We start from the raw sequence: 22,735 nt of genomic DNA, 5'->3' as shown, positions 1-22,735 counted from the left end.
ATCTTTGGGAGGGACACCATCTCTAAAACGAGGAGGCAGGCCCGAGGCAGAATGCTCTCCTGGGATGCAGGGCGCGGCCCCGGGGGCCAGGCGACGCCACCCCAACGGCGCCAAGGGCCAGAGGCGTAGTCCCTCCGCGGGAGGGAAAGCGAGTCGCTCCCAGTCGCTCAGCCAGAAGGTCGAGGGAAAAGCGTGCGTGTCCCTCGCCAGCCGGCCCTCTGGGAGCAGGGCGGGGGCGACACTACAGGGAGTAGGGCCGAGGGCCGCAGAGATCAATCCTGGGTACCGGCGTGGGGGTCACAGACAGGAGAGGAGCGGCAGACAAGACTGGGGGGGGGGGGTCCCCAGGGCGGCTGGGGCCTTAGGTCTGTCTGTGTACTCGGCGGGCGCCCCAAAGTCTGGGGCCGCCACGGCTCCAGCTCCGCCGGCTCCTGCCAGAGACTCCAGGCCGCACTTTCCCCTCCTCCCGGCTCCTTCTCTCCAGTGAGGAGCCGAGCGCGGGCGGCGCGGGGGGAGGGGCGGCGACGGAGAGAACAGCCAGTTGTTTAAAATCCTTCTAGAGCAGTTTCTAATTCCCCCCTTGCGCCGGGGTTCGGAGGGGGGAGGGGGGAAGGAGAGCGGGTGGAGGGAGGAGAGCGAGGAGGGAAGGAGGGAGGGAACCCGGGAGGGAGGGAAGGAGGGAGGAGACTGCCGCTTAGGCTGTAGCCGCCGCCGCCGCCGCGCGCTTCGGCAGGCCGGAGGGAGGGGGAGGCCTGTCAGTCTCGTGGGTTGCCCGGGCGAAGGGGGCGGAGCTTTGGCGTGGGGCGGCCAATAGTGGGGGTGGCTGCGTGGGTCGCCATGGGGACGGGGCTGTTCCCGGGGAGGCTGTGATGGGTTGACAGGTGCGTGACAGTGGGAGCTGCTCTCGGCACAAGCATGTACGGCAAAGGCAAGAGTAACAGCAGCGCCGTCCCGTCCGACAGCCAGGCCCGGGAGAAGTAAGTGTCTCCGCTTCTCACCCACCTCCGCCTTCACACGCGCGCACACACACGCACGCACTCGCACACTCTCTCGGAGACACCCAGACACTCCGCCCGGGGAGAGCCAGGGGTGGGCTGGCAGGAGGAGGGGTCCGCGAGGTGGGGGCATGCGGTGCTGGGAGCGGCTGTTTCCCAGTAGGTGCTTGCATGGGGCGGGCAGCCGTGGGGGGCTGCCGGCGTGGGGGAGTGAGTGTATCGGGGGGCGGCGGCGGTGCTGGTGGTGAGGATGGAAACTTGTTTGGGTGATTGAGGGAAATAACCCGCGGGTTCATCTCCTCACAAAGTAACTTTAGAGCTGGGGTCCGGGGCTGCGGGGACCGGAGAGCCGCCGGGGGTCGCGGGGGACGAAAGCGGGCAGCTGCGTGGAGGAGGGTAGGCAGAGGGAATGTGGGTGTTTGGCGGGGCGGGCTGGGGTCGGGGCGGGCGGCGGGGGCTCGGGCGCCGGGGCTCGGGGCCGGGTGCGCCGAGGCGAGGGCGGCGGTGCCGGGCGCGCGGCGGGCGGAAGCCGGGCGCGGAGCGGCAGAGCGGGGCCCCGCGGGGCGCGGAGACGCGCGCGGGGCGCGGAGGGCGTGGGCCGGGTGGGCGTCCGGGCTTTTCCCGGCCGGCGGAGGGACGCGGCGTTTGCAGCCTCCGGCACCTCGCGAAGCAGCGTTTGGGGGCGCAGGGGCGCCGCTGAAGTTTGGGAGTCTGAGAAGGACCGAGTTCCCGGGGAGGAAAAGTATGCTGGCGAGGAGCGGGATCTGCTAGGGCAGGCTGGCTTTTCTGCCGCTTGCAGGCGACCCAGCTCCGCGGCGGCTGGATAACTTTTTTTGGAGACTTGCAGCCTCCAAAACGTCGCGGGGCCTCGGCGGCCCCGGCGGCGGGCGGGGCGGGGCGGGGGTCTCGGGGCTTGCGGAGGGGTAGACGTGGGAGCCGCGGCGACCGACACCAGGAGGGCTGTCTGCAGAGGGGAGGGGGCAGTGGTCCGAACGGGGACTTGGGGAAGAGGAGAAGTGTGGAGGTGGGGAGCAGTTGTTTGGTCGGGGTGGGGAGGAGATACAGGTGTTAACTTCGGTGGAAGCCCAGAGGAGGCTGGCGAGAAAAGAGCCCCTCCGGGCCCGGGATGCCACCGTCACGGCACGCTGCGACGCAGGGCTGTTTGCTGCTATTCTTATGTACTTGTAACGGTGATTTGGTTGTTACTAAAAATGAGAGCGAATAGTGACTGTGACTACTGAGGAAGAACCCCCTTTTTCTGTGCTGCGGATCTAACAATGATCCCCAGCAACCGCCTCCACTCTCAGGGTGAGGCGTATCCCTGTCACTGGACGCGCTGTCTTTCCGAGGGGTTCACATTGGGGAAAAGTCTGAGAGCATCTCTCAAAAGCTACTTTGGTTACCTTGCGCTCGGAAATAGCTGCGTAAATAAAAACCGAATGTGCAGACTACCGAGTTTCTCTCCTTGCTTTAGGCGGTTAGTAGTCTTCTCCTGAAACTTTCTTGTGCCCTAGGGATGGAACATTTCCTAATCTTCGTGTTGGCAGCAACGCACACAATTCCCATAGGGTTTAGGGGTGGCAGGCCTTGATGTAGCAAAACAAAACAAAACAAGAAAATTAACGGAGATTTTTTTTTTTCTCCAAAGGTATTTTCTGAGGAGCTATATTCAGGATCTTGTTGTTGTGACAAGGAGTATATAAAAGACTTAGCTTGATAACCCGGTTAAGAAACAGCAGTTACTGGAATTGGAGTTTTGAAATAGCCTAATTTGTGTGCATTAATCATTTGGTTGTAATATATGTGAGAAAGTGAAGACATTTAGGGGAGATGTTTTAATGATTACAGGGTATTTGGATTTCATATTTTTGAGGAGTGGAGGAATTGAAATGTATATTGAGACGTAATCTTACTTATTTTGGGGGTGGCTGACTTTGAGAATCAAAGTAATTATGGATTTTACTTGGACTTCCAGGAATGGCTGAATTTATATTCTGATAACTTTGTAATTCTTTTTTTTTTTTTTTAGTATCTGATACAATAATGAGGAAGTTGAAGCTGGTGTGTCTGTAGTCCTTCTTAGCTTTAATTCTATGATTCTGTCATGAAAACAAATAATTGCCACTTTTGCTGTCAGATCTACCAAACTGAATACAGCTACTCTTATGAGCAAAGTAGTGAGGATTCTGCTAGATGGTGCTATTTGATTTAAATATATTTCTTCCATTCATTATAACTGGCAGCAGGAATCCTGGACTGGCTTGCCTTATGAACTAAATATAGGTGAAGAGGCGACAATGCCTGTTCTGGGCTAATTGTTGTTGCATTAATTTCTAGGTGAATGTTGTTTGAATCTAAGACAAACACTGAGGTAGATTCTATTTTATGGAATAAACTTAGTTTCATTTTGGTGGGAGAGTTGATCTGATCGCTCATTTTTTCCCTTTATGCATACTTGGGATTTAAATGTTACCATTCTACAACAGTCTACTAACTTCTGAAGATAGAAATGTTGAAGTTGTCTTTAACATGGATGTCACCAGATTTAAAAAAAGATCTTTTTTTAAGGTGGCAGATTTTAAAAGGTACCTGAGTGAAGAAGAATGCTCTTTTAGTAAGAAAATTAGATTTGTACTGGCCTTAAGTCACAGTAGTAAATATATAAATATTTAACTTTAATAAAAACATTCTGAAAAATGAATCATTAAAAATAATGGCATGCACATAAAATAAAAATATTAGTTTTATAATCTATCAAGAAATATGTTTTCTAATGAGTTCATAGTGTATAGCAGACAGACCCTTACCTATATCTTTGCTTTCCTTTTCGTTAAGAAGTCACTATATGGAATACTTGAAATTAACTTGTAGCTTTTACAGTTTCTCTATTTTTCACTCTACAGTTCTGAACATAAAAATGGCTGGAGTTAAGTTAATTACTGATTTTGTTGTTTTAAAAGACAGATCAAGTCTATACAAAGATTTGGATTAGGTTTAATTATAGAGTGATTGAAAACCCTTGGAGGGAGGAGGGATGTTTGTGTAGAAATTTAAATGCTGATCCTGTTAGGTCATTTCCCCCTTTAGCAGGCTTTCTTTATAACACTGATCCCAGTTGCAATTAAGTAACTATGGAATTGTTTGTTTAATGTTTAGTTTTCTCTAAAATGTAAGTTTCTTGAGGGCAAGGGATAATACTTTTAATTTCTGCTCCAAGGTATCCCTTGACATTAAGAATAGTGCCTTCAGATGTCAAAAGCACCAAATAAATACTGTTGAATAAATGTAGATGTTAGACTCAAGGACATTTTTTCAATGTGAAAATAATTTTTTTCAATGACTTCCCGAAGTAAGGACTTTGAAAGTTTGAGTTCCATATTCTCTACCCTAGGTGTATTTCAAAAATAGCTAATAACAACATAACAATAAGCCAAAAAGCCTTATTTGTCATTCTGTGTGCCAGTCACTGTGTTCAGTGCTTTATTTATATTTTCTCTGATTCTCCCAACAATTCTGCAAGACAGTGATTTTTTTCCTCCATTAAAGGAAAAAGAAAGCTCGAACTAGTTAAGTAACTTGCCCAGGGGATATACTGCCAACTGGATTTCTAATAAAGATTTCTCTACTTAAAACCTGTAGTTGAAGCTGAAAGATACATTTTTCTGTATCCTAGATTGCCTTCCTGATTTTGGGTAGAATGCTACAGATTTAGGGAACAGTATAACATAATCAGACTTATTAAAGATTTGCTCAGATATGCAGTCTTAACTATTGTTGCACCCTGTGCTCATACCCTCCATTTTGACAGGCTGCAGATACGTGTGTGGGGAAGACATAGAAACTTTAGGAGTGAAAGTTGGAAGTCTCAAATAATGAAGAATCCTTGTTTCTTGAGATTTTTTATTCCAGAAATTTTGTTTGATCACTTAAGTTTTAAAATTAGTGTAGTTGTGAACAATTTCTATATGAAATGTTGCCAAACTTGAAGCTACTCTGTATGCCACAGTGCCACAGAAAGAATAACTGGCACCTGCAAATTGATGAGTCGTGTTGCTACCTTTTGATTAAATTAATTTCATCTTTAAAATTACATAATAGCACAGAAAGGTGAATCTGCTGTAAAGCAACACTGAACATAAGATATGCAGAGTAAACTGTGACATTAAGTAAACTCAGAAACCACAGATACCTAACTGTGCATCTAACCTGGGGCTCTGAAAAGTAACTTTGGTTTTTAATTTTTAAAAACACCATGTATTTGTTTTTAAGTGGTTAAAATCTAACAATCATTTAAGTACTCCATGTAAAAGAGTTTGTAGGGATTGGTATCTACTAGCATCACCTTATTTCTCGCTTTTTAAAAAAATTACTATCACACCCCTCAAAAATGATAAACTTTCCTTCTTCCTTCCTTTCTGAAGGAAATAAAGGTAGGACAAGTGAAGTAATACAACTCTCTTCAGAAACTTGATTGACAAGCAGTTAATGCAGTGAACACAATTCAAGATTTCTGAAACTAATGAAGGAATACCTTTATGGGAATGATATTTTCTATAAGGTATTAATTAAATTGACTCTCCTCAATTCCCAGGATGTTTCCTCCAAAATACTTCTATCTAAAAGTCATCTTAGCTGTGAGAGTTTTTCTTTTGATTGATCCCTTTTTCATTATTTTAGGAGAAGTATCCAAAAACTGATTTTTTTTTTTTTGGAAGGAACAAAAAGAAAAAATATGTAAGACGTTGAGAGTTAAATTTTAGTATTGTTTATCTAAAGATTTATTTTGACTCTTAGAAATAGTATTAATATTGAAATGTATCTTTCAGGGCTGTGAAGGAAAAACAATGAAAGCTTTATTCCCATGATTTAGGGCTAGTTTACTATATAAAACCAATTCAGGATGAAGAACATTAAATTTTAGTTGCTTTGCAGTAGTGGACTAAGTGTGTCCAACATCTTCAATTACTACTTGAAAGTAGAATTACTTTGTTCTAAAATTGAAACATACACCGTGGGCAAAGGTTGCAATATTTGGGTTGTTGTTTATTACTACTTCACACCAGTAGTTTAGAGTTAGAAGTAAATTTGTGGGAAAAAACATTTTGAATTTAGAATCTTCCTTCTTCCATAGAGATCACAACTGTTAACGTTAATGTTGGGACGTAGGATTGAGGATTAATGGGCTGGATTTAAAAGACATGGAATGTATAATTGAAAATATGTATTGAAGATAATTATGATTTTATTTTGGAATACTTGGAAATATACTCTACTGTTGTGTGTACATTGTTGCTTTGACATTGGTATGGAAATGATACAAAATATTTGCATACTAGCGACATTGGTTAGTAACGTGAGTCTCTGTAACATACTAAAATATTCATTTTATTAATAACTTGTTTCTCAAAGGAAGGCCTTAAAATAGCATTGGAGCAATAGAATAAGATATATTTGTTAAAATCTGAAAATAGTTTGGAATAAAAAATAAGTGGTTATATTTAGATTTTAAACTTTGCTTATCAGATTTTATATATTTTTTTATTTGCAACATCTCTTAATACAAGGTTTTGTTAACATATGTGTATAACTTAACATGACTAGGGCTGTAAGAGTTATTTGACTGCTATACCAAAACCCCATGTATACTATAAAGAGATATGAAGGGTGGTCCACCAAGATTTATATCCTACTTACTTCAGTAGTGTAAGAGAAATAGTAGAGGCTGTTTGTCCCTGAGCTATATATCTTATTCACTTTGTGAGGATGTTGAAAAACAGGCAGAAAAATGGTCCACCCAAGGAAGAATGGAGTTTTTCCAGGTACCTCTTAGGAGCCCTACGGGTTGCTCAAACTTACGGTTGGTCATAATGGGTAACTGGTAACTTTTGTCAGAGTAGGTTAATAATTAAAGAGTTTTGAAAAGAGGACCTAATAATGTTTTTGTAATACTGACAGAACCAAAACTTTATCTGGGCTTAGAAGAGCCTGGGAATTTCCACTGCAGTGAAGGAATTAATATTTGTTCTTTATTCATCTTTAAAAGAGATACTTCAGTTGGTGTCACTTCTTTAATAATGACAAAACTACCCTCATATTTCACTTTAAGAATTTTGATGATTCTATTTCATGTAGGACTCCAAACAGCTTTCCAACAGTAATGAGCCATCATAGCATTTTAAATCACAGTTCAGCTGGAGTGAGCTTGAACCAGTGACCTGGCAATCTCTTATTTTTGATCTTCTGTATTAATTTTGCTTCATGGCATATCAAATAAGTAGTGGAGCACACAAAAAATTGTAGAAACTGAAGTGCAACACTTTATTTTATTTTCTTTTTAAAAGAATTTTTGTAATTCTTTTAAAGAAGAAATAATAGTTTTAATTGGTAATATTTTAATTTTTAATTAGTATAACCCAAGCCATATTAAGATACTGATGAAATATTTGGGAGGGTAAGAATAGTAGATGAAAATTTATATGTGGCTCTGTCTATGTAAGTTAAGGGAGGAGATGATGCCAAAAACAGTCTCTTGCCTGAAATTAATATGATTATTTAGTGATCTGATATTTGCCTTGATTCTTATTTTATTTACATACCTGAGGAAAAAAACAAAAGCTACTTTAGTGTTGGGAGAGAGCTAGGTAAATGAATTATTCTATTAAAAATAACTATTTAAACGGGATTAAAATGTTTTCTGTAAAATGACAAAATCTGAAATACCACATAAAGAGCTTGTGGAGTTTTGTCATAGGAAGTATAATGTTTAATAACAATAACAGCAATGCTGTCATTTGAGTATTTTGTTTATGTTTGGCATTTTACTGGCATTGTCTCATTTAATCCTCTCAAGAATCTGCTAGACTGTAGGTACTATTTTCTGTTAATGTTACAGAAGAAACAGAGGCTTAAGAGTTTATCATGCTTTTGGCTGCAAGTATCAGAACAGGAGATAGAAAATGGCTTAATTGATCAGGGTTTAAAAATAAATCTCACATAACAGGATGTCTGGGAGAGGGAGTGTCAGAGTTGATTCAGGGAATCAAGAACATCAAGAGATCACCTTCTCTGATCCATCCTCATGGTTTCCCTGTCAGGAATGCAGCATCCCTGCATCAGGTTCGCAGTGCCACTTCCTCATACAACCAAGTGTGAAGGCAGGAAGAAGGGCAAGGTTTTTCCTTCCTGTCTCATTAATCAGGGGGGAAAACCTTTTCTTGAAGCTTAGCAGATATCTTCTTATGCCTTATTGAAGAGAACTGTAAAATTCCCTCCCCTAAACCAGTTACTGGCAGGGGTAATGGGATTACCATAATTGGCTTAAATCAGTCATCCCCTGGGCTGGAAACATTCTCCCTTGTACCTGGACTACCTAAAGAAGACAGGGGTCTTTGGCAAGAAAGATGTATCTTGAGGATATGGAGAAAATAAAATAGGTCCCTGCCTCCGTGGAACTAACTTCCTTCCTCCCTTCCTTCCTTCCTTTTTTTTTTTTTTTTAATTGAAGTATAGTTGATTTACAATGTTGGAACTTCCTTTCAAATTGGAAGGAGAAACCTATAATAAACAAGTAAATGTAGTAGGCAATTTCAGATAGTCATAAGTACTAGAAAAGTAATAGAGTAGGGTGATGTAATATGGGGAGTGACTGGGAGGCTACATTAGATTGGGTAGTTAGGGAAGACATTTGAGCAGAAACCAGAGTAATACTGAAAGAATATCAGTCATGAGAAGATTTAGGGTTAGAGTATTTTAGACAGATTTAAACTACCATTGTGGTAACCTCTCAGCCTCAGCATAATTGCTCAAGAATGTGTAAAATATGCGTCAAAATTGGGATGAGAAGCTATGCTTCTTGGAGCCTGGTTTTGGTTTTTATTGAGGAGTTGCGTCGTGGGTCTAGTGTATCTGGGTTTTCCTAAATAATAAGATTGCCTATCTCTTATCTTCCAAACCCCAGGGATATGGTTGTTCCTAATGAGGACAGTGGAATGGCTCTTACAGTAATGTTGATGATGGAAATAGCTAAGATTTATTGAACACTTAGAGCCTTTGGGGTTGACAAAGGTTGGTACAACTGACCTAATTATTTCTCATAAAATTCCCAGATTGGATTGGACCCCTTTACCCTATGCATCATAACAACCTCTACTTTTCCTTTTTCACATCTGTCACAAATTTATGAACTATTTGTGTGATTTTTCTTTAATGTCTCATCTCCCAGTTAGATTGGAAGTTCCCTGAATAACCATGGTGTTGTATTCACCAGTGTATTCCCACTGCTTAGCACAGTGCTTAGAATTCTGATTAGATATTTGTGGAATAAGTGAATGAAGGACCTGTTATAAATATATCATGACAGGATATCACTACATCTAGCTTATTTTCTCCCCAGCATTTCTAATATTTCATATCAGGGTTAATATGTAATTTCTAAAGAAGAGTTTTCTATCATATAGGTGTTTAGTAGTCTTTAGTGTGGCTATCAGGACTACAGGAGATTACCTAGTTCTATTACTATGAAATATGTGTATAATTTTAATATGAATTTTTGATAGAATAATCTTAATTTGCGTTTCAGCAAATTTAATAACAAATGGAATTATACACTACAGTTTTAAGGTATTTCAATGTGCTTTATTTAAATTTCTCAATAATTCTGTAAGATAGGAGATAATTCTCATTGACTATAGAGATTTATACATGGTAATTGACTTACCCAGCCAGGGTAATACAGATAACATGGAGCAGAGCTTAGTCATATTTTTTTTAGTTCTGAGGTCACTATTTCTTTCATTATACTACAGCTGCCTCTTTTATTTATTTATTTTTTTAATTTAAATTTTTTAAAAAATGGAGGTCCTGGGCATTGAACCCAGGATGTCGTGCATGCTTAACATGTGCTCTACCACTGAGCTATAGGCAACCCCCCTACAGCTGCCTCTCTTAAAATGAGAGATTCTTACATGTTTTAAGAAGGCTTAGGTATGGATTTGATTCAACAGAGATCATGGATTAGATGATAGCTAAAAGTTTATGTCAATACTCTAAGTGAAAAATATCATTATAGTGTGTTATACACAATCCTGTATGTACTTAACTCTGAAAATGCTACATCATAAGTAAAATTTGATTTTTGTTTGAACTCCATGTACTTTTATTACATAAATTTGTTGGTTGGGACTTGGAGTAGTTTGGATTTCTAATCTGCAAGATTTAGGCTAATTTTGGTTGATGAACTCTTCTCTATTCCTTTGCCAGTCAATTTGGAGTGTTGGGATAGTGATTTTTTCCTTTTGTGCCTCTCTCCAATAAGGGGGAGAAAGTCTTTTGATACGGGTTATTGATAGAACATTCTTTTCTTGTTTTTGTTTTTATGGTGGTAAATTATATATAACATAAAATTTACCATTTTAACCATTTTTAATTGTACATTTCAGTGGCATTAAGTACATTCACATGATTGTACAGCCTTCACCACGATTTGCTCTGGAGCTTTTTCATCTTCCCAAACTGAAACACTACATCCATTCAATAATAACTGCCCATTTCCCCTCCCTCTCCCCCCAAGCCCTGGCAACTGCCATTCTGTTTTCTGTCACAATGAATTTGGCTATTCTAGATACCTTGTATAAGTGTAATTATACAATTTTTTTTCTTGCTTAATCCCTCTAGCAACTTCATAAAGGGATATAAGCCCCATTTTACATAGCAGGGAACTGAGTCTCTGGTAATACACCTCGTCCAAGGCCACATAGTAAATTACATAGTCCATATTCAAACCCAAGTTTGTGACTCCACTTCCCATTTTAAACATTTTGCCTCAGTGTGTTTCACTGCTTAATGTGGGAAAAAAATAGTGGAAGTTGCCAGGGTGGTGAGTGGGTGGGGACTGCTTGCTGCTTGGGTAATTCTCTTCACATGTGTCTACCATTTTTAGTTGTTGAGATGCACTAGAGAAGAGAGAGTTTAAGGAAAAAGGTGAAGGAAAACATTTTACAGCTGGTGAAAAGGTGGGAGAACTATGGCTACCCAAAACACCCCACCAATAGCTGCAAATTCTTTAGCTGGTATCTGAGATGTAACAGTTTTAATGTAATGCTTGTCGGAGAGGAAGATGCCAGTTAAGAGCTCAGGTTGTAATTTCGGGTCAAGCTGTTTCTCCATTCTTCTTTCTGTATCTAGAAGCAAAGTAATCTGGTGTAAGTTACTTTATTTGGTAAATTTTAGAAGCAGAAATAAATAGAAGAAGAGTATGTAACATGTAGGAAAAAAACCTTTCTCTAATTACGAGTCTTCTCTACCCATCTCTCCCAGCTAGCATATGGCCTGTTGGTTTTTTTGTTTGGTTTTGGACTAGTGCATCTGAAAAGTTCCATGTGGTCCAAAAGGAGTAGTACAACCATACTGAATCTATTACATAGTCATTTCTGTAGTACTATTAGAAAAAATAGAAACAATTCCTTTGTTTCATTACTTCACAGCGTCATGTACTATTTGTCATTTATAATTGTATAATTGGATTAACATTATATGATGATTACACTTTATCAGTGCATTTAAGCAATAGCTATTATCAGGAAGCTATTAAAGCATTTTTTTAACCTCGAATTAAACTGAGGGAATGATATTGTTACTCCTTCATTTAGAAATACTGTAATGAAAAAACTTGAGTGAGATTTCTTACTATAAGATACATTATATTTACATAAAATACACACATTTGCACACATAAACATGTGTATGTATATACTGGGAATAGTTTTCAGGTAGGAGTTCATCTTGTGAAATGACTTATTAATTCATTTTTAATTCAAATTGGTACTGGGTCAATTTTGCAAATGAATTGGGCTTATAAATTTAGAGCCAGAAAGATTAGTGTATAGGCAAGTTTTACTAAAACATTAGAGACTGTTGATGGTTTTCTGTGAGATGGGGATATCATTAACAAGAGAACCCATAATATAGCCATCATTGGCAAAAATGCTGCTAGTTGGTGAAATGTTTCTGTGTTTGTATTAGTCAGATCCACAGCAGGATGGCTCCCTTAAAAGGATAATTGAAGAAAGTTTAATGAAAGTGTATGCAGGATCAAAACCAGCTAGGGATGGAGGAACACCCAGGAATTAGGAACAAGGGAAGCTTTACCCTTCTTAGGTCTGAAGGGGAAAAGGGAGAGAGCAGTTACCAGAATCTGGCAAACACTGTGGTCATTGCAGAAAGGCTGCCCTCCTGGAGCTGTGGTTTTATGATGAGGACCACAGCTACGGTCAGACCTACTGTAAACAGAAGCTGGAGGCCTTGCAGGGAGGGGATCTTCTTTCTTCTCCTGCCCTCTGATCAGTTGAGGTCTCCTTTCTGTAGATCCCAACTGGAAGTCACAGGGCAAAGGAGCTGAGATGACATACTCTGTAGAGATCAGCCTCCCAGGTCACAGCAGGGCAGAAAGGCAGGGCCAGTGGAGAGTACACAGGACAATGTCCAAGTTTCCATTCTTTTTACATTTGAAACAAGTCTTTATTCAGTTCTTTGTATAGAATGGTCTGAGAAAATAGAGCTCTTTAAAAAAAAAGTTGGATTTTGTCAAAACACTGCTTAAAATGAGTTTTTAAGACCTGTTTAACTATTTTATGATAAAACAATTGTATACATTTTATGAGGTGGAGATAATACTCCTTCCATTTTCTGCTGTCTCCTATTCCTTTATTCATTTAAGAAACGCTGTCTCCTACGTGTCAGCCTCTGTTGAGCCCTCTTCAGTCAGAGCTGAGTAACGTAGTCTCTGCCCACCAGGAGCCTCAGAAAAGGCTCACGGTCCGCGCTTACTAGTGTGGGCGACAGACACCGGGATGGGTATGCACAAGGTGCCGTGGGAATTCTGAAAAAGGGCCCTGAATCCAGCCCAAGGTTACAATACACTCAACATATTTCTAAGAGGATGTTTATTAAATGATAAATAAGCATTGACTGCATTGGGCGGGAGCAAGTAAAGAGTATTTTAGGGAGAGAGAGAAACATGTACAGAAACACAGAGGTGTTAAAGAATATGGTATGTTTGGTGAACTGCAAGAGAGTTGGTATGACCGGATATGCTGTCAGGGATAAGTCTGGCAAGTGAAACAGGAACTATTTCATGAACAAAACTGATCTTGAACTGGGAGATAAGCAGTTTTAAGCAGAAAAGTGATGTCGTCTGAAGTGCATTTTAGAAGAATCATTTCGAAGTAATATGGCAGGCGGAGTAAAGGGGGAGAAGATATGTTAAGAAGCTATTGTAATAAGTAAGATGCTGTAATAATGCACCATTTTCCTACACTACTGGCAGTCCGGTGGCTGTCTTAGGATGTAGAATACATAGGACTTGGTAGCTTAAATGTGGAAGAAGTCAGGTTTTTAAGATGGCTGTAATTGTGAATAGAAGTTTTAGTCAGACTCCAAGGGACTACAGGAGAAAGAACAGATAGGTTAAGTAAGGAGGAAGCTGATGAGTTCAGTTTGAGATGCTTTTAAGACCTATAGATGGAGATCTTTGGAAGGAAATTGGATATGTGGTTTTTGAGCTGGGTGGGTTTGGGGGTGGAGGGCAGATGTCTAGGCTGGAGATACAGAATTGAGAAAGGATGGGGAGAGAGAAGTAACATTTGTAAGTAAAAGGTGCCAGTGTTTCAAGCATTGTGCCAGGCATCTTACTTACGTTGTATTTCATTCTTACAGTGCTGTGAAGTAGGTATTATCATCTCCATTTTAATGATGAAGAAACTAAGGCTTTAGTAGGATAAGTAGTTTAGCTCAGTCTCACCTGTCAGACCTGGAATCTGAACTCAGGTTTAGCTCATTCTGTCTCTCTTTTTAGAAAATAACTTTATTGAGGTATGATATTCATGGAGAGAAGCATACATAAGTGTATAGCTTGGTGAATTTTCACTAACTGAACACAGCACTGTAACCAGGCACCCACATCAAGTAAAAGAACATTACCAGCACTCCAGAAAGTTCACACATGTGCCCTCCCTCACCCCCGACCTGGCTTTTAACAACATAGATTAGTTTGGCCTGTTTTGCTCCATATATGTTGCCCATTTTTCTTTGCTTGTATATCATTTGAAGCTGTGAGAGTGAAGTCATTTCATGGAAATGTCCAGGGAGAAAGTGTGAAGAGATCAAAGATAGAAGTTTGGGGAATATTTAAGGAATGGGTTGAAAAGTTTGAGACTGAAAAGGAACACTAGAGGGATATGAGGGGACACTCGTAAAGAATTGGCATCACAGAAGTCAAGGAGGGGACTTTGGAGAACACGGGCTGAGTTGCTATGCCAAAAAGAGTAGAATGAATGAGGACGTTAGACAGGGGGTAGATGTTTAGAATAAGAGATCACCTGTGACCTTACGGAGACTAGCTTCAGTGGAGTACACCCAGACTAAGACTCAGCATGTTGAGGAGTTGGATACAGGCACAGAAGTGGAGACATCAAATGTGGGCAGCCTCCACTTGAGAAAGGAAGCACAGAGAAGACTAACTGGAAGAGGATATAGATTTTCTACTTGGGTAGTTTTGTATGGGGCCGGGGGTATTAGTTGGGGAATACTATTTGGTTTTATTATCTTGTAAAGAGGTTTTGTCAGTTGCTTTGAACCACTTTTTTTTCTATTACTGAAGGGTGACAATACTAGAATTCTCTAGGGGACATGGAAGGGAAAGAAGGCAGTAGGTAAAGTGGGTTTTAGCTTTAGTTAGACGAGCTTAGAAAGTGACTGAATTTTTTAAAATGATTTTTAGGATGAGATGAGATTCTTTGGTGGGGTTACATTGCTAGCTTTGTCAACTGAGTTTTAAAAGCTTTTTAAAATCTTAGGAGATTAGAATAAAGGGAACATTTTCAAGTGATGGCTGGGAAATGACTGTGGAATAGTTAAAAAAAAAAAAAAACTTAATAGCTTTCTGCTGTGGCTACTAATCAGTAGGCTATTAGCCTTAAAGCAAAAGTTTGATGGGAAGGTATTTTTAAAAAATCTCTCCTGGTTAGCACATTGTATCTCTAAATTTCCTTTCTACTTTTAAAACTGGTAGAAGGGACAAACAAGAATATTTGAGTAAAACTCCTGTTTACAGTGCACAACAGTACTTTTAAAAATACTTGGTTGTATGTAAGTAATAAATATTCAAAGTAAAAAATTTAAAAATACAGATAAATAAAATGAAGAAAATAAAAATAACCATATAACATTCCTGATTTTTTCTGTATCCACACATGCATGTAAAAATTTTGTTATTACTTAATAAGAGAAACATCAATGCCAGTTGACTAAAAAGTACCCTTTTAAATAAAGAGGGAGGCAACAAAAGATAATATTTGTGGACGATTGTGATTTTCCATTTCCCAGTAAATCTCTCCTCCAAAAACAAAAGTTTAAAAAAAGTGTTTAAAATGATTTACTTAATTCACTCATGAAGCACGTATTCTAGGTTCTGCTCTGTACCAGGCACTGTACAAGACGATGGGGCTACCACACTGAGTGGGATACACCCTGCCAGAGAGGTAAACAGGGCTTTGGACATAGGGAGTGGTTTGTGTTCAGAAATATAAGTATGAGAGAGACTCTCATCCTTTGTAGAAACAGAAAGTTAAGTGGTGCTTTAGTTGTGTGTGTGTGTTTGCGGGGCCTGGGGGCGGGGGCTGCTGATTCTGGGAAGGTGGAGGAAGCTACAGATCTCTGCTAGCAACTGCTAGTTTCTGAAAGCCAGGCTAAGAATTCTGAATTCATCCTGAGACTACTTGGGGTTCAAGAGGGAAATGCCTTGATCAGAGTTACTTTCTACCATCTTGAAAACAGGAAACAAGTCATCTGGGATATTAAAGTAAATGTCAATTTCATTTTACCCAGACGTAAAAAAGCACAGATGGATTGATAAATACGTTTTGTTATTTGTAACAGAATAAGCTTGAGCTTAGAGGAAAACTAATGGACATAATAGAAATCATATAAAGTATGGTTTATTATTGATGTTCTGTTTTTATATATTTCATGATAAAAATTTGTAACATTTTTGCCTTCTCAGTAGAGTTTACAAAACATTTGTTGTCATTTGTAAAATACTGATTCCTTATTATTTAGTTATTTAAAAGTACATCTGAATTAAAAAATTTAAGGTGTAAGTTAGAATTAGTTCTATATAACATCATTAATAGCGTATTTGCCTTTTTACATAAGTCTCATGACTTTCATTAGAGCTTTGAAATGTAACTGACAGGATTAAGATTGTTTTTCTATGTAGTTATAATAGATACAATAAATTAAGTTTTGTCAAAATATATTTAATATAATTGCAATGTCCAACATGAAATGAATTAACTAAAGTTTACAACCATTGCTGTTCTAAGCAAAATTCTTAAGTACTATCATTTCATCATTAATTTAGCATACTTATATTCATTTAAAATCAACAATGAGGAGCATGTGCAGGTCAGTTTGATTTTTCTCTTGAGAACTTGAATAAAGTAGCATTTATTTGAAAAATCTTCCAATAATGGCAGTGCTCTTGATATCAGTTGTAAAATAACCAGTTGTTGATTAGAGAGGCAATGATGGTACTGGCTTAAGAATGTAGCATACCATCTTTAAATGTTTTCCTTATAAATAGTTCCTAAATATAGAAAAATATGTCTACTTAATAAGTTCATGAGTTTTTTCTAAGTCTATTTCCTTTGCTGGTTAGTTGTCTGCACGGCGTGTACTGAGAATTTATGTTATGGATAAACGTCTCTATTTTGCTTGTGTTCTTGGCAAGGCTAGAAACTTTGAAATGTATAAGAGTTGTGTATGTGTTGTAGTAGCCTGCTGTCATTTAGAGTAAAGTAGAGGGAGGGAGATATTTTTGTCAAACTGTGAATGAAAACCAAGATGAAAAATATCTTACTTTAGGTTTACTAGCCCTTTAAAGTATTAAAGATTACTTAGAGATTTTTTGATACGTTGTCTGTTTTATCACATTTTTTCTTATTGTTAATATGTAAGTAATACAACAAATTAAACAATGACCTGTTTATCCATATATTTAAAAAACTGTAAAAGGCAAAGAAGCAGGAACAGGTTAGTGTTACTTTTCCATATCATCTACCAGTTTATTTAAGTAGCTTTAAATAAAATAAAGGGTCTTAACTCTCAATTCTAAGCAGAAAAAGTCATCCTTTTGTGCATTTACTTTAAATGAATAGGTATTTATGATATAACAGTCACATTTCTCATGGTTTCTGTAGTTACATTTGATTTTTTTCAGATAATTGCAAGACCGATGATTTAAAAAAATTTTTGAACTTCCTTTACAGGGCAGAAAACAAGTTTCATATCTTTTTAAATGCATACTTGAAATAAGTACTACTTAGTATTCAGGGCCCTATTTAGACAAAAATATCCACTGTGACAGGCTTATGGGAGATCTTTCAGTTTCCTGTATTACATTGCTACAGGCAAATACTGTCCAATTGTGACATTTGCTTAGATCAAGGTGAGTTATATAGAAAGAAAGAAAAAAGGAATCAATAAAATCTAGGGTTATTAATTTCTTAGATTTCCTAATAGATATGATCTGTCAGCAAAGTTGGAGGACTATAAAGAATAATTCTTGAGCCTGTTTGATTTTAAGTAATTCAGTTTAGGTAGATTATAATAAATTCACATTATGTGAAACATATAGCTTATCAGAATACTTCAGTCTTGAGTCTAATGAGTTTCTACCTGTGTGGCTATAATGGAGATTTCTGATCCTTCTCTTCCAGCTGTTGATGTATGATTGAGAATCCTACAATCATGCTCTACTGTGACCAAGGGAGACTTATTTTTCTGTTTTAAAGTCGTGGGACCCCTTTCTACTCTTCTGTTTGTTGATTACCATATGACTAGTTCTCTTATCTGACTGACTTCTAAGTTAAAGTTATATTTTCCATTCAGTGGAGTCCAGAGGTGATTGGGCCTTGATATTTTTTCCTGTGGATGACTGATAGTATTTTACCTTGCTGATTGACATTGAAATGAGCTTAATAAGACCTTTATTATTGAGGGATTCTGGGCGTATTTATTTTGCCTGACAAAGAAGGCTACAAATTTCACAAACTATTACAATATTTTAGAAATTTAAATCTTTTGAAATTATCCAAGTTGGAGGATGTTATAATTTGGAATTACTTTCTCAGACCTCTTTCCTTCCAGTGATGAGGAAATTATTCATTTAAACTTTTTAAAAGTAGAAGTTGAATGTTTCTTGAATATGGTGTTTTTCAAATTGTCTGAAATGTTAAGATACCACTTAACCAGCAATGAATCAAGCTACTAAAATAGCTGAGGAGAGGGAGTATTTGCTTTTTTTTTTTTTTAATGTTTACTAGAAAGCATAAGGTGCACTATTTTATTGATAGGTGCATCTACACAAAACTCAATTTCACCTGTAGTCAACATTTCTTCTATGTGAACCACTCAGAGTAACCAGACTGCAAAGCCTTTATGCCACATATAAAAGCAGCATTCAGATTGCTTGTTTTACTTTTATTTATTTGCATATGCAATTTATTATATCTGTAAAAAAGGAAGTTCTTATAAAAAGCAACAAAACAGGAAAAACAAGCAAATCATCATTTCTTCTGGTAGATTATGATTCAGAGCTTAGTTTAAAAAATTAAGTTTGAAAGATTCCATTTACTCTTGGTAGAGTTTTGATGGGAAGTTGAACATGTAAAAGCAAAACCATTTTATTTAAAACATTAAAAGCATTATTTACAAGATACTAAGAGTTAGTTTATACAGTGCATTGGTGTTACTATTTATTGCATGTGTTGGATTCTAGGCGGTAAATTATTATTACTTTGTTCCATAAAGGCCAGTAACTTTTAGTATATGTTTATGTTGAAGTATTTACACATACTGTGGATCATGGATTACCATTTCATTTTGAAAAAAGGGAATTATAGTTTTCATATTTAGAAACTGAGAAAAAAAATTTTAAAAATTAAAGAACTGGATGGTTTAACATCATATGCTATTACTTTTTGCATATTTTAGTTTCCGAAATAAATTTATATTATGATTCTGATTAAGTAGGTTCTTCTGCTTTCAATATAGCATTTTAAGGATTGTTATTAAGGTTTTCTACTTCATAAAAGTGGATGATATCATAGATAACCTTGATTTGACATAAAACATCAAATCAAAGATCATCTTTTGAAGCCAATGTTAAGGCCTTGAAATCTAATGCTCCAATACATTGCCGTATTAAAAAGGCAAAACTTTTTGTTCTCCTGACATGATAATTAGGATAAAGATAGAACTTTTTGTTTCTCCATTTAAGTTAATTTTACAATACAAGGAAATTACATTTTTGTCTTTATCTTAGCACCACCTCAAGTTATATACAACCAACAGGAAGAAGAGAAGCTAAGTTTTGGGTATTATCCTCCTAAGTAATCTACAAATAAATGGTTCATTATTCTTATGGAAGAGGAAAAGGATTTCTTTTAACTTGGGCGGTGATCTCTTCTGTAGATTTGTCGAGATATAGAAATTGAAAAAAATCATATTAATTGAACTCGATTTGGATAAGGTAATTGGCTTTCTATTTTTTAAGGCCCTTACTGGAATGGTTACTGGAACACTTGAAATGGATAAGCATTTTGCCTGACGCTTATTCAAGCAGCCAGGAAATCTTTCTCCCTTACTTGGCATAAGTAAAGATACTTTTCCCTAGGATATTGCCAAAGATTCATTTGGCTTGGCAGTCACATGGATTTGTGATTACTTCTTGAGGGCAATAATTTTACTCCATGAAAATATTAGTCATTATTCTTTAAATCCATGTCTATCTAAAAAAGATGGAGGGTTAATGTTTAATTTCTTGATAAGCTATTAATGTATTTGAATGACCTAAGGAATAAAGGATACTAAATTAATGATTCTATTCATTATCTTGCAGTCCCAATAAGGTGAATATTATACTCTTTTATAGGCAAAGAATCTGAGACGAAAGTTAGAAACTTAAAATCATACATTTTAGTGTTTATAGAATCCATATTTGAACCCATTTTTTTTTCATTGAACATTTGCCTTTAAATGAAGATGGAGTTTCAGTTTTGCCAGATGAAAAATTCTGGAGAGCTGTTCCATAACAATGTGAATATACTTAACACTACTGACTTGTATACTTAAAAATGTTTAAGATGGTAAATTTTATGTTATGTGATTTTTACTACAATAAGAAATTTATTGGAAGTGATTTTTGGGGGGTTTACTTATTAAATAAATTTTCAGTGAGAAATAACCAAACGTAAAATGTTCATCATTTTGGTTCATTTCTTATCCAAAATGAAACTGCTGAAATTTTACCTCTTAGGAGGAAGCTAAGTTAGTCACTTATATTTGGACTGAGCTTTAAAAAGTCTAGTTTTATTATCAGAAGATTGTATTTCTTTAAAAAGTCTAGTCAATGATGTACAGTTAAAAGATAAGATATAAATAAGAATTCTGGTACCAGAGATTGAGTGTATTTCAGTTTGTCACTCTGAATGAGAAGCCTACTTTTTAGTAGAGATAAAACTCAGGTAATCCTGAGTATTTTTAGAGTTACAGATGTGTTTTTGACTATGTAAAATTTATTTCAAAAATAGTTGTTCTGTAGCCATTTTTTGGTGATGAGAGTAAAGGGTTTGTTTTAAAATAGAGTAGAAAGTATGTATTTGACAAGAATTACGTATTTGGTGATGCCACATTCTTTGTGATGCGTTTTCATGTAACAGGATAGATATACAACATCTCAATTAAAGATCAACCAACCACTGAAAAAAAAGCTAGTGATTTTTCTGTCTCCCACATATCTGAAGATTTATTTTATGCACCTATATTTTCTAAAATTATTACTGTTTATCTTTAAGATTAAAAAGAGAGATTGATAATATGGGCCAATTGTTTAGAATTAGTTATTTTAAATTCTGTGGTTTAGTGTATTTCTCTTATGTATGTAACTATCTGTTTATTTGTTTTGGCCATAAGTATAGAGGGTTGAGTTAGTAATACTCCTCAGTTGATGGCACAGTGTCATCTTTGGTCCATGTCAGGTCTTTCTACTCTTTAATCCATATTCATTCATTCATTGATTCCTGTCTACTTCCATTCACTGTTTCTACAACCTGCAGCCCCATAGGAAACAATTTAGGTCTATTTATCTTAATGTGACTGCATATGTGTGTGTGTATATATACGTGTGTGTATGTGTGTGTAGTCTCTATTTCTCACTACTTCAGTGGGGATTTACTATTTTACATTGTCTAACTGCTTGAGAATTTCTGTCTTCAAATTATTTCATTTTTTAAGAGAAGGAATCCAATCTATTTGAAGATAGTCTAGTTCAGATGAACTATTTAAGGATAAATATAACCTAATTTCGTGATTTATTATAAGTAAATAAGTTTAACATGTTGAAAGCATTGAGAACTCTAGGAGAGTATATTACTCTTTTAACTCATTGGCTTCTTAAACTCAGTGAGTAATTAAAAGATAAACTTCATTTTCCATTAAGCACCAAATTAATTCTTTGCAATTGGCTATAGCATTGCATAGGACCTCAAATGTAATAGGGTTTCTATGAGTGTATTGATTCCATTTGATGCCACATTTACCAGTTTGTAAATTGACTTGGTCATTTGTAAAAGTTAATTCATTTTTGGGGGGGCCTTAATATTTCAATATGATTTGGACATCAGTCAAGGCACCAGAATTTATTTATTACAAAAGCGATAAAAGATGTGGTTTCTAGTTTACAATCTAGTTGGTGACAACGTTGCCCCCTCAGCATTACTGCTTTTGATTCACACTACTGTTGCCTGTGGTAGGCATGTCAGGTTTATCTCCATTTTTAAAAAAGAAGATTGAAACTGAAGACATGGAATGGCTTATACAAGTTTACTTTGCTATGAAGTCATCATAAGGACTAGGACTGGAATTTTCAGATTCCTAGCCCAGTGTTCTTAATTCTGAATCCATGTTTTCAAACTCTTCTCCAGAAAGAACTGAAGGAGGTAACAAATGAAATAAGGCCACCTTAGAGAAGCTCCAGTATTAGTATTTTTGTATAGTGGGTAAAAGGTGATGTTTTATTTAAAAACAAGTGCTACTCCTTTTAACAAAACTTTGAAAATCATTGCTATGTATTGTTGTTGCTTCTTTTGTTTTGGGATGGAAGCTCTGGGTCAAGTTAGTCAATGTTAACTCCATGAAAGAATGAGAAGAAAAGTGGAGATCACTTTGGGTAATATGGACATTTTTAACAATATTAGTTTATCCAATCCATGAGCATGGAATATTTCCCTTTATTTGTGTCTTTAATTTCTTTCATCAGTGTCTTTCAGTGTACAAAGCTTTCACTTCCCTTGTTACATTTATTCCTAAGTATTTTATTCTTTTAATGCTATTATAAATGGGATTTTAAAAAATTTTCTCTAACAGTTGATAGTGTACAGAAATAATTTTTGTATATTTGATTTTGTATCCTGCAGCTTTACTGAACTGATAAATATTTATTGAATGAATGTTGAATAGATGATGCGTTATCAAGAGATGATTAATTTACATTCACTGTCCTCTGAGAAGAATCTTAATAATCATCAAAAGTATATACTCTTCCATAAAAATGATTTTGTCTTATTTCGTAATAGTGGTTGGAGTAACATAACCATGTTTTAAAGAATGTGGTACCAGATTCTTTG

At 37.5% G+C, this 22,735-nt stretch overlaps 1 protein-coding gene across 4 annotated transcripts in view; it reads left to right on the top strand.

Annotated features, from left to right (window-relative positions):
* The first annotated feature begins 797 nt into the window (after window positions 1–797).
* SSBP2 (single stranded DNA binding protein 2) overlaps window positions 798–22,735 on the top strand; it is a 248,251-nt gene continuing 226,313 nt past the window's right edge. The window contains exon 1 of one of the 4 annotated variants that reach the window (XM_010975060.3): window positions 798–977. In XM_010975060.3, the coding sequence (XP_010973362.2) occupies window positions 916–977 (62 nt within the window). In that variant the 5' untranslated portion in view covers window positions 798–915. The remainder of the gene's footprint in view (window positions 978–22,735) is intronic. The other 3 variants (XM_010975058.3, XM_010975061.3, XM_010975059.3) reach the window with 3 other exon arrangements.

This window comes from Camelus dromedarius, chromosome 3 (genome assembly GCF_036321535.1).
Source record: "Camelus dromedarius isolate mCamDro1 chromosome 3, mCamDro1.pat, whole genome shotgun sequence".
Lineage (NCBI taxonomy): Eukaryota > Metazoa > Chordata > Mammalia > Artiodactyla > Camelidae > Camelus > Camelus dromedarius.
Note: the sequence above shows the minus strand (reverse complement) of the source record. Positions and strands in the feature narration are given on the sequence as shown.